A 13938-nucleotide genomic window follows, 5' to 3' on the forward strand; every position below is an offset into this window, starting at 1 on the left:
TACAGTAGTACAGTAGGACAAATAGTGACTCACCTGTATTTCACTGCTCTCTGATTGAGCCGCTGCATCCTGACTCCGCTCTGTAGCGGTTCTTCTTCTAAAGCCCGCGGTGCAGGTGTGTTTTTCGAGAGAAGAACATAGTTATCGGTAGCTGCTGTCGCTCTTTTTTCTTCTGGGCAAAAGATTCTTATAAACCGACATGCCACCATCGATTATGTTAAATATGGAAAGGTGTTTTACGTTTGTGTACATATTAAACCGCAACGTTGTTGACACACAGGTAGAGAAGAAGCGGAGAGACTGTTTAGCAAAATAGCGAGGGTTCACTGTATCTGAAATCTGTTCCCAGTGGCGCCCTCTTGTGGTTAACATGAACTGTTTTCATGGCAAAAAGTAAATTTCACAAATTTTGAGATTAATCTCAGAAATAGATTTTTTACTTGGAAATTTACTTTTTTTGTTGCATGGCAGCCCATAGACTAAATTGTATTAAGGCCAGAATAAGATTTTTTTTTTTTAGAAGAATACAGACGCAATATTACTTAGTATTACACTGCAAAAACACAAAATGTTACCAAGCATTTTGCCTGTTTTTTAGTGCAAATGTCTTATTACACTTGAAATAAGACAAAACAAGTAAAATTTTAGTAAGATATGAGCTTGTTTTATGTCAATTCCTTAATATTGATTTTAGAAAAGCACTAATTCCACTGGCAGATTATTTCAATTGTAACAAGACATTTAATAAGTCTTAAGATTAGTGAAATCTGCCAATTGTTTCACTTTTTAAAACAAGCCGTTATATATGTTGTTAAAAATGTACTTATAAGATAGTTTTGTCTTATTTCATTTGTAAAAATATATTTGCACAAGAAACTAAACCAAAAATACTTGGTGAAATTTTGTGTTTTTGAATTGTATGACAGTAGAGTCAAAATAATACCAGAATAAAGTAAAAAACTGTATTTGCTCACATTAAATCTTTAACTCTAGAAGCTTTTCCAGGTAAAATTGCCTCTTTATTTTGCTAATATTTTATTCTCATAATTAAACAAAAATTCTCATAACTTGGCCTCAATACTCCAAACTTACAGGATAAAAATGTTTTCTGTAATTTTTTTATTTTTATTTTTTAGAAAAAAGGAGAATTAAGGTTCAGAAATGACTAAAATTGCATCCGATATGAAAAAAAAAAAAATCCAAATTAAAGTTTATTTTTGTTGTGACAGAATATAAATAAATGAAAGGGAAATGAACTTTTTAAAATTCTGTCTTTCTGATCTATTTGATGTAAATAATGTGAAGACAAACGGGCTTCTGGAGCAGAACTTAACATCTCAAGTGTTTTAATGTTTTGCTCAAAACCATTTTCCTTGTTATAAATTAATGTTAATTATTTACAGTTGCTCAAAATAAGTGTTAATATGTAAAACAGTAACTCAGATCTGAAAACTGTAAAATGTTGAACATTTCAATCGCTGGTTTTACATTCTGCTGATGAGAAATCACCGGAGCCACGCGGGGGTCCGATTGACCTGTTGGTGTGATTTCACATGAAGGCCACAGGGGGCAGCAGAGCGCTCCGAGGCGTGAAAACGTTCCTCAGGTGTGCGATCGGGTCTCAGGTGTATTCACACAGGTGGCCGCATCCCGCAGGGCAGTGAGAGTTGTTCTTCAGCCAGTTCATGATGTGCTCCAGGTGTCCGCCGTGGCTGCAGCCCTGGCACCAGACGAAGAGTCCCTTCACCACATGGTGGCACACTGCGCACGCACTGGCACACTGGCGACACCTGCAGGACAGACACACACACGCTTACTTATACTTTGGTTTTTAAATAAGGTGCACAAAATAAACTTTTTCAGTTAGCAAAAATACTAAAGAGGTAAACAAATAATTAGCTCTGCAATTAGCGCATTAGCAGAAAATCAATCTTTCTAGGAAGTAACTAAAAAGTTAGATGTACGTAATGTAAAATTTATCTGAAATATCTAGAAAGTGAAGAGTTTAGAAAAAGCAAACACCTGAAGAGGGCAGAAATTTAATCTTTGATGTTTGTACCTGTCACAGATCCATCCCTTGTTGCTCATTGGCCGCTTGCAGTTGCTGCAGTTGATGTGCAGAGTGGTGGAGGTCTGGTTGAGGCAGGTGATGGCGCTGCAGGTACTCAGCTTGATGACCTCGTTGGAAACGTTCCACAGTTCGAACCGCTGCAGCAGGTCTATGTAGGACATGTACCAGTGCTCCTATGGGGGCAAAGAGGTTCAAAAACTGTCCAATCACTTAACAAAACGCCAATCATCGCTGCTGCTGCGTCTCCTGACCTGAGTGAGGTCGTCGATCTCCTTGCGAATCTTCTCCCCCAACACGATGAGCACGGACACGGCCATCTGCACGTCGCCGCGCTCGGCGTAGTGGCTCAGCATCTCGCGCACGATGGGGCAGAAGAAGTTGGCGTGTAAGTGCGGGCTGTACAGCGGCTGGGAAATGGAGATGAGCGAGAACGACTCGATGGGCGTCAGGCAGGCGACTTCCGCCTCGTTGCCGCTGACGTGTGGCGAGTCGGCCTTGTCCTGCTGCAGGTGCTCCGGCACCGACGGGTTGTCGATGATCTCGTGGCGCAGCTGGAAGGCCTCTGGAGGCAGCGTGTACACCGGCTCCTCCGCCACTGCAGAGGAAGCAGGATTAAAAACTAACTTCAGGCTAATAAGCTACCAGAGGAGCTAATTTTCAGTTAGTGCTTCAGCATTAGCTTCCGCTTAATATGATGTTGGTACAAAGCCATTGGGTTAGCAGAACTAATGTTTAGGATTATTGCTTTAGGGATAGCGCAGCTAGCTGTTTAGCTATCGGTGCCCAGTGCAAACTGCTGGGGTGAGTTGCTGGTTACAGATGGGATCTGGGCTGACCCGTTTGGTTGTCGTGCTCCAGGGGGTAAAGGTCGTCGTCATCCAGCTCTGCGTCTCCAAACATGTACTCTGTGGGGCCGTCGCTGCCCTCCGTCTCCTCGTTCTCTGGAAATGAAGTCAGATTGATTCACAGGACGACGGTTTGAATCCCCGGCTTTAGGCGCAAAGCGGCAACTTTACCTTCGTTGTTGTTGCTGATGTGCGAGTTGCCCGGCTCCAGATGGATGTTATCCTGCCGGCTTTCGCCTTTGCAGCGCTCCAGTCTGCTCTCCGGACCCATTTCTTTCATGCTGAAACTGGAAGCAGAAACATTCAGGTTTGCTGTTCCAGAAATCCGGATTATAATCTGTGAATCAGATTACCTGTTCATTAGTGGTAAACCGCCCAGTTTACTGAGGCTGTGGTTTGGACCGAGTGCCGGGTCAGAAAACATGATTCTCAGCATCGTCCATGTTGTTGAAACCTTTCGATTAAATAAAGGTTTGTTATTTTGGTCAACAAACGGCTGAACTTTTCCACATTTTAAACGGGAACTTCACATATTTTAATAGGATTTTATGTAAAATACCAACAGACATCTGATGTCAAAACTTTCTTTCCCTTTTAAAGATATTATTTCCGTTGTTTTCTAATACTTTGACTTTTATTTTCTAAAATTTTTATTTTGTTCCCATCATTTCAACATTATTCTTGAAATTTAAATTTTATATTTTATTCACAATATTGCAACCTTATCTTTCAATGGAAAAAACAAAATAATCCTTTTTTTCCTCAAAATGACAAACATTTTATTTAAGGCACTAAAGGAAAATGGAAACTAGTGGTGAGCTGATCCATTGGCTGACTGCAATTTTTTTTTACATTTTTTGGCAACTTTTTAAAGTTTGCACAAAAAACGCAAGACAACTGGATGGAAACAGTAACTGTGCTCAAATAGACATTTTTAAATGGGCATTTTAAATTAAAGAAAATTTTATATTTTCGCAAAAATTTCCCCACAATTTTTTTTTTTCACAAAAAAAAAAAAAAAATTCCGCAAAGAAAAGTTTTTGTCCAGTTGAGATGGGTTTTTATGGTTCTTAATTAAAGCGCTAACAGGAAATGAGAAGCAGTGGTTTTCCAATTGATTCACAGTTTTTTCTATTTTTGCCACATTTTAACATTTGTTCATAAATTGCATGACAGTTGACTGGAAATGTGGCTATTTACTGTGTTTCTGTCAGCGTTTCTTTTTCAGTGGCCATTTTGAAATATTGCATTAGAAAATCTTTATGGACCTTTTAAATAACTTAATAAAAAAACACCTGCTGACTTCAGGTGGTTTTGTTTTTAGTTGATCCACCAACGAGGAGATGAAAACCTGTGGTGACCCAATTAGATGTTTTTTTATTTTTTGTGACAGTTAGTCACTACCAATAATTATTGATTAGGTTTTTTGTTTTAAATATCTGAAATCCTGCCAAGCTGATTCTGTGAGTGTTTCTGTTTTATTCAGTTTTCTCTCCGTTTTGTTTTAAATTTTTTAAGCAAGTGGGTAAACTTGAAACTGCTGCCATTTATGCAGCAGGCTGTTGCTAGGCAACCAAAGTTTGGGGAACTTGAAACTGCTTCTTACCCAGCAGGTTGTTGCTAGGCAACCTGGGAACAGTGAGTTAGTTTGTGCCACTAACTTTGCTCCGTCTATTGTGACATACAGTATATTGCTATGAATTTATTGGCTTTAGTTGCTGGTTGCAGCAAAAGAAAACGGGGAAATTTAAAGAACATAAATTAAATGAATATAAAGTAATATTCACTTCTGTGAATATTAACATTAAATTAACTTAAACGGGATAAAAGCGTATTGAAGCAGTTCAAATTCAAATAAAAAAAATACTTTAGTGGTTCCAAAAGGACCTGCTTTTGTTCTGACCGGTCTTACCTGCGGTCGTTTGAGCTCCCGGGCCACCGTAGCGTTATGGTCACACAGCTCCGTAAACGGCTTCCCACTGAGGAGGTAGAGTTGTGCCGTCTTTACGAACCAGTCCATGCGGCTGCTGTCCAAGTCCGTCTCAAAGACGCTCAGAGCGCTGGACACGTGGGCGAACTGCTCCGTCGGGTTGGGCTTCTTGAAGGAAAAGAACGGGTAGCGGCGGTCGCCTCCAGGGTACGGCTTCCTGCCGCCGTCGCTGCTGACCAGACTCTCGTTGACGGCGAAGGCCAGGTCGCCCATCAGGCCGAAGCACAGGCCCTCGGGGTTGGCCTTGTCCACGGGCCGCGTGGCGTCTTTGAACATGTGCTGGTAGAGCGTGCTGTCCTTGGAGCCGGACAGCAGGTAGTGGGGGTCATGCTGGTGGCGCCACACGATCCCAGTGGTCACGTCTTTATGCTCCTCAAAGGTGGCGAAGGGGATGAAAGGTCTGCGGATGTCCCATACGTAGATGTTGTGGTCCACCATCATGGAGCAGGTGGCCAGGTGGAACTTCTTTTCCGGGCGCCATTTGACGCGAGCCACCGACGCGATGGTCTGGACGCAGTAGATCTCCTTGGCGCGGTTGGTGGTCATGTCCCAAACCTTCACCATCTTGTCTCTGCCGCCAGTGGCCAGCCAACCCCTGAGACACAAACAAGGAGAGTGGAAAGCAGATGGTTTCTAAAACAAAACTCTGACTTGAACCTTTAGAGTCACATAAAGACGGTTACAAAATCAGTCTTCTATCAGCTGAAGAACATTTCCGGGATTAAAGAAGTAATGTCACAGAACGATCGAGAGAAAATCCTTAGTCACATTGACTGCAACACTGTCTTCAGAGGTCTGTATAAATGAATCAGACACTAAAACCAGGAAGTTAGTTTATAAATCACTGAACGGCTGAAAGATCTGCTGCTGTTGCATCAACCTCGTAGTTGTACCTGTCATCGGGATGCCAGTCGCAGCAGAACACGGGGCCGGTGTGAGCCGTGAACATCCGCTCGTAGCGATCCGGCCGCCTGATGTCCCACAGCTGGACGTTCCCGTTTTCAAAGGAAGCAGCGAAGGTGAAATAGTCCTTCATGCTGAACTGGACGTCCCTCACGCTCTCCGACTGACCTGCACCGAAACGCCAGCCAGAAAAAACACCAACAGGTTTTCTTACCACTAAAATTTTACTTTTCAAAGTTCAGTAAGTTGCAGTGGAGCATCCGTTCATCAGACGCTCAAACAACAGAAATTCTTCAGTCAGAGGCTTTTGAACACTGACTGCTACAGGAGATCTTTCCTTCCGTTTTTTCAACATTTTTATATTCTTTTATACAAATTTTATTTACTGTCACATTTTTACTTCATCTTTAGTTAATATTGTTTATTGTTATTTGTAAAATCTTTATTAGTATTAAAGCAATTCAGTTTAAAGCTGCTGAGAAACTTTTTGTTCTTCTGCTATTTTGATGTTTTATGATCGGAACGTCTCTAATATCACTGTTAAATGTTTCCTGTTGATCTAGATTCTGTATTCTATAGTTGAGCTGGGATTACCTGAGAAGGTGCTGACTGACTCCTTCTTGCGCAGATCGAAGCATTTCATGAAGCCGTCCTGCGAGCCGCTCAGCAGCATGTAGGCCTCCGTCGGGTGGAAGCACACCTTGTTGACGGTGCGTTTGTGCTCCGTGAACAGCTGGTCCTGCTTGTTGCGTGACGGCTTGCCCAGGTTCCAGGTGACCACAGCGCCGTTGGTGGCGGCCGTGGCCAGCAGGTTCTCCTCCATCTGGTGCCACATGACATCGGCGCAGCTGAAGTTCAGCGACGGTTTGCGGCCGACGCGCAGGTTCAGCTTCTCCACAAACTGCTCCTCCTCCAGGGCGTAGATCTTGAAGATGTTGCGCCCGGCGACGACCACCTGGGCGGCGTCCCGGCACACGCTGATGGCGTTGGCCGGAGCGTCCAGGTGGCAGAACATGGTTCGGCCGGTGATGCTGCTGCTGCCGAGGGCCGTCGTGACCCGAGACATTTTCTCCATCTTCCTGCTGCAGAAAAAACAGTAAAGAGTTAAAAAGAAATTATTTAAAGAAAAAACTATCTGTGAAATACATAAAAAAAAAATATATATATATAAAAAAATTAATTAAACCAACAAATAAGAATTTAAGTATAAATGAAGAAATTAATAAAATACGTTAAAAAAATCTAATATAAATTACAAAAATTCTATAAATTGAAACATTTAAATAAACCAACAAATAAAAAATTAATTAAATATGTAAAAAAAACAACAACAACAATATAAATTTTAAAAATTAAAGCAACACATCCATAAATAAAGAAAATACATAAAATAATAAATAAAAAAGAGTAGAAGTGCAAATAAATCCTAAAAATACATTTAAAATAATAATAATTCCTAGTTCTGGGAATTCTTAATCTGTTCAAAATTCTCAAAAATGGATTTAAAAATGAAGTTGTACGTCTTCCCTTCTCCTGTTACTGAGTTTTACACATCCACTTGCTCACTGTATGTATTTTGAATAATAATTTATATTTTTTTGTTTAAGAAAAAGCAAGGCAGCTCAGCTAACCTCATACTGGCCATTTAACTTGATTTTATCACCAGTATTGTTTATATAAACTGATGGAATTTGATTCAGTATAAAACCTTACAGAATAGTTTTAAATAATATCTAAGAAAAATAAGTAAAATGATAGAAATGTTAAAAAATTAACTTAATATTTTTTTTAAATAAAAAAGTGACATATTCTACCAACATTTGGCATTCACAACGAGTACACAACATTAGAGCCTTAGTTTGTAGCAGAAACAATAAATAAATAAACTCTAGAGATATTAATAATTATATCAGCTGCAGTACTGACTTTGTGAAGAACTGATGGCTTCATCAATCTCTGCAGCTGGACAGTTTCCTCCCATGAGAGGCAGCCTGTGAGTGAGAAACATCTGGGTCAGTGTTTCACAGGATGACTCCCAAAAAAATTTATTTAAATCTTCTCTAACTACAAACTACAAGGCATCATGAGAAACTGTACAATTAAAAGGTTATGTTTTCTTATTAAATAAAAACTGCCAAACAATGCTAATGAGTGAAAAAATATTCAAGACTACAATTATACTACAATCTATTCGGACAATTATGTCCGAATAGATTGTAGTATAATTAGGATATTTAATTATGAAAATTTCTGCTTAATGTTAATATGTTGTAAAAGATTCACAATTAGACTGGTGAGTAAAAATGATCCATTGCATTGAGAATATGACCTTTGGCTTTCTGGGGGCTTTGATACGATAGAAAGTAACCAATCAATGATTGATTGCTCAACTTTGTATATTAAGAATAATCAGTGTTTTGACACTGAGCCACCAGATACTCAAACGTCTTTTAAATGATCTTTAGAAAAGTTTGGAAAACTACTGCAACTTTTTCCGGAGCACAGTAGTTAACAGTAATGTTTATTAACCATGTAGAGTGGAATTAAATGTTATATTAATCAATTTCAGAGAAATATTTTACTGTAATTTATGTTAAAAATATTAAAAACGTTTTGCTTTTGCATTTATTGTGATACCCGTTTGTATAGCTGTATGTTTGTTGTTGTTTTTAGTGTTAACATAGTTGGAAATTAAATAAAGATTTAAAAACAGCATATTCTTATCACCTGATTGATAAGGAGCCTCTCGGTGTTCACGTGAAGATCATCCCCGGAGCAACATGTGCTAGCAGAGCCACAGCCAGGCTGCCCGCTTCCTAACGAGCTTCTACCGACTCGCCGCTCAGCTGCAGGTTCATTTCTGTTAAATCTGTTTATCCAAAACAGCCCGCTTCCTTCCTGCTCCTCGCTCTGCTGGTGAGTTAGACAGAAAACAGCTGAGCTCGCAGGAGGCTCCGCTTACTTCCACCATAAACAAGACCGCAGTATGATGCTAACATTAGCCGGTCCACCAGAACCTACAGACAGAAAGCGCGACCGGCGGGAAAACGTTTTAGATATAAAATTGTGAACAACTGCGATACAAAAACCCCCCAAAAGTTTATAAAGTTAAATAAAGTAAAATAAAGCGGTGTTAAGCTACAAACCTTATGTTCTGAAGCTGTTGCTAACTGCTTGCAACATCGGAAATACTATTTCACTATAATCTCGCGAGAATTACGCAAAGCGGCCCCGTTCACCTTCCGAAGGAGGAGATGACCGTTTTTCTCAACTGGAACTGGAAGAAAATCTGGTATCTAAATAGTTTGGTTATTAATAATATTAAAGAAGTTTTATCAATTGTTTTAATCCCTGCAAATTGTAACTGAGTAAAACAGAGGTTAAAGTAATTATTAAAGATGACATCAATACAATTTGGCAGGAATAATGATGTACACAGAATAAAGAAGGCATCTATTTATAAAAAAAGGATAATTAATAGGAGAGGAGGGGTGGATAACATGATGGAGGTTCTAAGTAGTGATTTACATATCACGGGCAAACATTCATCAGAGTGAAATGTAGAAAATTCACAAGAGAATATCTATCTATCAATCAAGTTTATTTATTTGAATAGCATGTTTCAGCATCAAGGCAGTAAAAGTGCTTTACATCATGAAAGCATAAAAATATTATAAACACATCTTACAGTCAACAACTATGAAAACCAGTAACAGACATTGTATTTTATCAAATTAAAATGATCACATACAATATGTTGGTTAATGTTCAATTTACATAGAATAAGACTTCCAATAACTGTAATCAGTATATTAAGTACATCTAAATCATTTTCAACAGCTAAAGGACTAATAAAGTGCTGAAAGGACACAAAATGAATTGAGATAATATATTATGTTTTATTTTTGTAAGTTTATTAAAATTAAAATTTTCTATTTAGTGGATTACGCCCTCTGTCCAGCAGATGGCGGTAAAACACTGCGATTGTAAACCGCCAACAAAACATACAGAAGAACAAGAATCTAATCGAGATGATTTCAATTGAAATACTTTTATTGATATGTCTTTATTGTGTTTTATGTTGAAAGTTTAAGCAAACATCCTTCTGCTGTGATTTTTAGTTGAAGCCGTGACCTCTCCAATATGGCCGCTCTGTTCGGCTGCGGGGAAGCGGAAGTATGGAGGAGAGTTTACAAGAAGTACTGGGACGTGGTAGAGGCGACGGCCAAAGCCAAGAAGCCGAAACTACTGCAGCTTGACAAATGGTAGCTTCTGTTTTTGAGCCCTGAACGTAACACAAAACCACATCAGCGCCATTAAAGAAGGAAACAAGGAGTAAATTTCTTTTTTAGATTAATCTCAGAAATTTTGTAGAAAAAAACATGACATTGCTAAATTTAAAAAGTGGAACATTTTGTAGAATTTTTTTTTTAGATAAATCTTAGAAATTTTCAAGAGAAAAGAAAAATAATTTCTGAGTTTCAAAAGTCAAATATTTGGTAGACAAAATATGAATACATTTAGAATTAATATTGGAAAATTTCTATAAAAAACAAGAATCTTGAGTTTGAAAAGTCAACATTTTGCTACAAAATAAAATTGGAATTTTGAGATTAATCTCAGAAATTCGCCAGAAAAATCAGGGAAATTTTGAATTTCAAAAGTCTAATATTTAGTCAACTAATTTTGAGATTACTCTTAGAATTAAAAAAAATAATTTTGTGACTTTGAAAAGTAAAATATTTTCTAGAAAAAATTAAAAAAGGTTTTGAGATTATTTATTATTATTTTGAGATCTTGGAGACAAAATGGGAAATTTATGTATAAATTTCCTATTTATTAATCTTTAAATATTATTATAAATAAATAAATAAAATAAATACAGTATTTAGTTTGAAGCTAAAAGTTGAAAATTTGCAAGATTAAACTCAGAAGTTTGGGATTAGGCTAAAAATATTTTCTAGAAAAGGCTCAGAAAATTTTGAGTTTTAAAAGTAAATTTTTCCACTTGAAACTCAGATATTTCCATGTTTTTCTAGAAAATTTCTGAAATTAATCTCAAAGTGTCTGGGTTTTTCTATCCAACTATTGACTTTTCAAGCTCCTAAATTATCTGTCTCATATCAAACTGTCACCACATGGTGACAGTTTCAACAAATATGATAAAGAAAAAGCATTTTTTTATAAAAGTTACATTCTGCAGCTTTAAGGCTAGCTGTCTGATCAGGTACCAGGAGGAATTGCCGGCGCTGATTTTGAGTCGACCCGACAAACACATCACTCTGTCAGAGCTGAAGATGCTAATGGAGTGGAAGCTAACGGTAAGTGCTAACCCCGCTAGCTGTTTCCATTACAAATGTCCACAGAACTTTTTCTGCTGATGTTGGAAAATACAATTTTGCCACTGCTGTGTTTCCACTAAATAAGAAATGAAATTAAAATCATGTGAATTTGTTTGTTCACATGATAAGTCACTAGAAAACATCTTCATCCTTACACTTCCCGTCATCTTCTTTGTAGTTTCCTGCAGTAGTAACATCCTGTTGTTTCCATTGTAGTTCTGTGAAATAAACCAATTTCAGTGTGGCCCAAAATCCTCATGCAGAAAACTTTCCATCAAAAATGTGAGTTTTTGCAAAATTTGTGCCTTAATTTCCATAATCTCAATTAGAAACGCAGCAACTCTCTTCTGAAACAAACTCCTGCAATAATCACAGCAGCTGCGTTTCCATTGACCATAGAATTGCCCAACTTTACATTTTGGCATTTGCTAGTGTAATACAGACGACGTTTTGCTGACAATCATAATGTAAAGGCAGCGTGTGTCTCGTGTGTCCGTCCAGAGGGGGAAGTTCAGGCCGAGGCTGCAGCAGCTGGCGGCCTCCAACGGCGAGGACGCCGTCCAGAAACGCTCCAGAACGGCGCTGGGCCTCCTGCCCGACGTTCCGGCGGCCGTCGCTGAGCTCAGCGGCCTGAAAGGCGTCGGCCCCGCCACAGCCTCAGGTTGCAGTCTTCTCACTCCCCTCTGCATGAATACAGCAGTGGTAAATCACAGCAGACAGCTCAATATTTCACAGCGATGGCTGGTAGTCTGGGTGATTGATTTCCCAATAAGTTCAGAGTCTTACTCAACCGTCAGACGGAGGATCTGATCTTAATGCCTCCACACGGCTCAGTCTGCAAGCAAGGAAGTAAAACTGTTCAACATCTTTCAAAGATGAAATCATAAAACACAAACATCAAACTAAAACCTTCCACACACAGAGACGCTTAACAGCGTATGAGGGCTGATGTAGATATAAAAACAGCAATAAAAGGAGTTAATTTCCACAGGAAAATTCTGAATATTTTGTAGAAAAAAACAAGGAAATTTCTGAATGTGAAAAGTTCAACGTTTGCTTGAAAAATCTAAAATTTTCTATAAAAAACAAAATTTCTGAGTTTTAAAAGTTGAACATTTCTTAGAAAAATCTCAGAAATTTGATAAGAAACATCTTTAAAAAAAACATTTTCTAGAAAAAATCAGAAATAATTAAGTTTAAAAAGTAAAAGAAATACTAGAAAAATCTCAAATGTTCTGTAAAAATAAGAAAATTCCTGAATCTTAAATTACAAAATTTATTTTTTTAAAAAAATGTCTTTCTATAAAAGACAAGAACATTTGAATTTGAAAAGTCTAAAAATTTGCCAGAAAAATCTCAGAAATCTGTTTTTGAATCTTGAAAATTTGTGAGAAAAAAAACAAACCAAAATTTTCCATAAAAAACGGAAATTCCTGAAATTGAAGCCACAGATTTCCTAGAGAAAAAAACAATAACATTTCAGTTTGAAAGTCAAAAATTTGCTAGAAAAAAACTCTGAAATTTTGAAATTAATTTCAGAAATGTTGCAGAAACCCCCGTATTTTTCTGCGTAAGTAGAGTGACGTTGAGTGTTTTGCTGTTTTGCTGCAGCGGTGTTGGCAGCAGCGGCTCCGGCTCTGACTGCGTTCATGTCTGATGAAGCAGCGGAGAACGTTCCTGGGCTGCAGCCCGTCCAGTACACCGCCAAGCACTACGCCCTCTACCTGGACAAAATGGCCGCCCAGGCTGCCAAACTAAACCGAGGTGAGGCGACGCCCAGCTGCTGAGGGTTTGTTGAAGAGCAGATGGAGATTTGCGGCTTTGCTTTCTGCTCTCAGTGGATCCGCAGCAGGACTGGACGCCTCACAGGCTGGAGTTGTGTTTGTGGGCGACGGCGACGGCGACCAAGCTGCAGCTTCCTGTTCTGGAGGATCTGAAGGGCGGCGACACGCAGACCTCAGACTGCGACCAGAGGCCAACCAAGAAACTTAAAACTGCTTAAAAACACGGCGACGTTTGTGAAGTTAGTCAGTAAATTACAGTTTGGGTTATTTAGCCTGATACAAGAGGATTCATTTTACAAAATCCATATTTTCACAATGTTATTCACTTATAAAAGTCACAGTTTCTAACTAAATACTTCATTTACACTCTAAATATTTAGGTGACAAACTAAATATTTATTGTGGAGCCAAATCTTTCTTACTAAATATTTTGCTCCAAACAAAATATTTGATCAAACTGAAGTTGGTTAGCTAAATATTTATCTCGCTGACTGTATGTTTAGTTTGTAAACTAGTTAGTTAGCTAAATAAATGTTTCTTTAAATATTCACCTTGCTCAAGTTAGCTAAGTATTTAGCTTGCTCACTATTTAGTTAAATTGTTATCTAGCTACGTATTTATACAGTTTAGTTTGCGAAGAAAATATTTAGTTTGAAGCGAAATATTTAGCTTGCTAGCTAAATGTTTTATTTGCAGCCAAGTATTTAGTTTGAAACTGACATTTATAAATGAATTAATTACATGGTGGAAAATAAACTCTGATTTTTTCTTTTTTTAAAAGCTAAATAACCCAAATTATTTAATTTCTGACTAACTTTACAAACCACACTTACAAATCTCCAAACTGTAAAGGATGTCTAAAGGTTTTTAATTTTGTATCTTTTATATTTGCAGAAAGAATAAAGTTTTCTTTATGGAAGAAAGTATGCATCCGCAAGCAATTTTGATTTCAGTTTTAATTTTCTTATTGTAATATTTAAAATTAGATACAGAAAAATACAAT

The 13938-nt window shown here is 38.1% G+C and overlaps 2 protein-coding genes across 8 annotated transcripts; one reads left to right on the top strand and one right to left on the bottom strand.

The window, feature by feature from the left end:
• Positions 1–888: 888 nt before the first annotated feature.
• Positions 889–9019, bottom strand: wdr24 (WD repeat domain 24). Of its 2 annotated transcripts, XM_023341310.1 has the most exons (11): positions 8537–9019; positions 7736–7800; positions 6404–6891; positions 5800–5977; positions 4829–5501; positions 3270–3370; positions 3088–3203; positions 2908–3012; positions 2323–2666; positions 2060–2244; positions 889–1790 (listed from the first exon to the last, which is right to left on the bottom strand). In XM_023341310.1, exons 3-11 carry the CDS (start codon positions 6882–6884, stop codon positions 1622–1624), a joined length of 2352 nt encoding a protein of 783 aa, XP_023197078.1. In that variant the 5' UTR covers positions 6885–6891; positions 7736–7800; positions 8537–9019; the 3' UTR covers positions 889–1621. The 2 variants fall into 2 exon arrangements, with proteins under 2 accessions (XP_023197078.1, XP_023197079.1); XM_023341311.1 differs by lacking the exon at positions 7736–7800.
• On the top strand, positions 8578–13391 carry LOC102220265. Of its 6 annotated transcripts, none has more exons than XM_023341314.1 (7): positions 8578–8661; positions 9931–10074; positions 11013–11130; positions 11368–11433; positions 11653–11812; positions 12763–12915; positions 12990–13391. In XM_023341314.1, the coding sequence occupies exons 2-7, from the start codon at positions 9953–9955 to the stop codon at positions 13151–13153; spliced, it is 783 nt and encodes a 260-aa protein (XP_023197082.1). In that variant the 5' UTR covers positions 8578–8661; positions 9931–9952; the 3' UTR covers positions 13154–13391. The 6 variants fall into 6 exon arrangements, with proteins under 6 accessions (XP_023197082.1, XP_023197081.1, XP_023197080.1 ...); XM_023341313.1 differs by having other exon boundaries at positions 8640–8725; XM_023341312.1 differs by lacking the exon at positions 8578–8661 and adding an exon at positions 9012–9101.
• The last annotated feature ends 547 nt before the right edge of the window (positions 13392–13938 follow it).

Source organism: Xiphophorus maculatus, chromosome 10 (assembly GCF_002775205.1).
Source record: "Xiphophorus maculatus strain JP 163 A chromosome 10, X_maculatus-5.0-male, whole genome shotgun sequence".
Classification (NCBI taxonomy): Eukaryota; Metazoa; Chordata; class Actinopteri; order Cyprinodontiformes; family Poeciliidae; genus Xiphophorus; species Xiphophorus maculatus.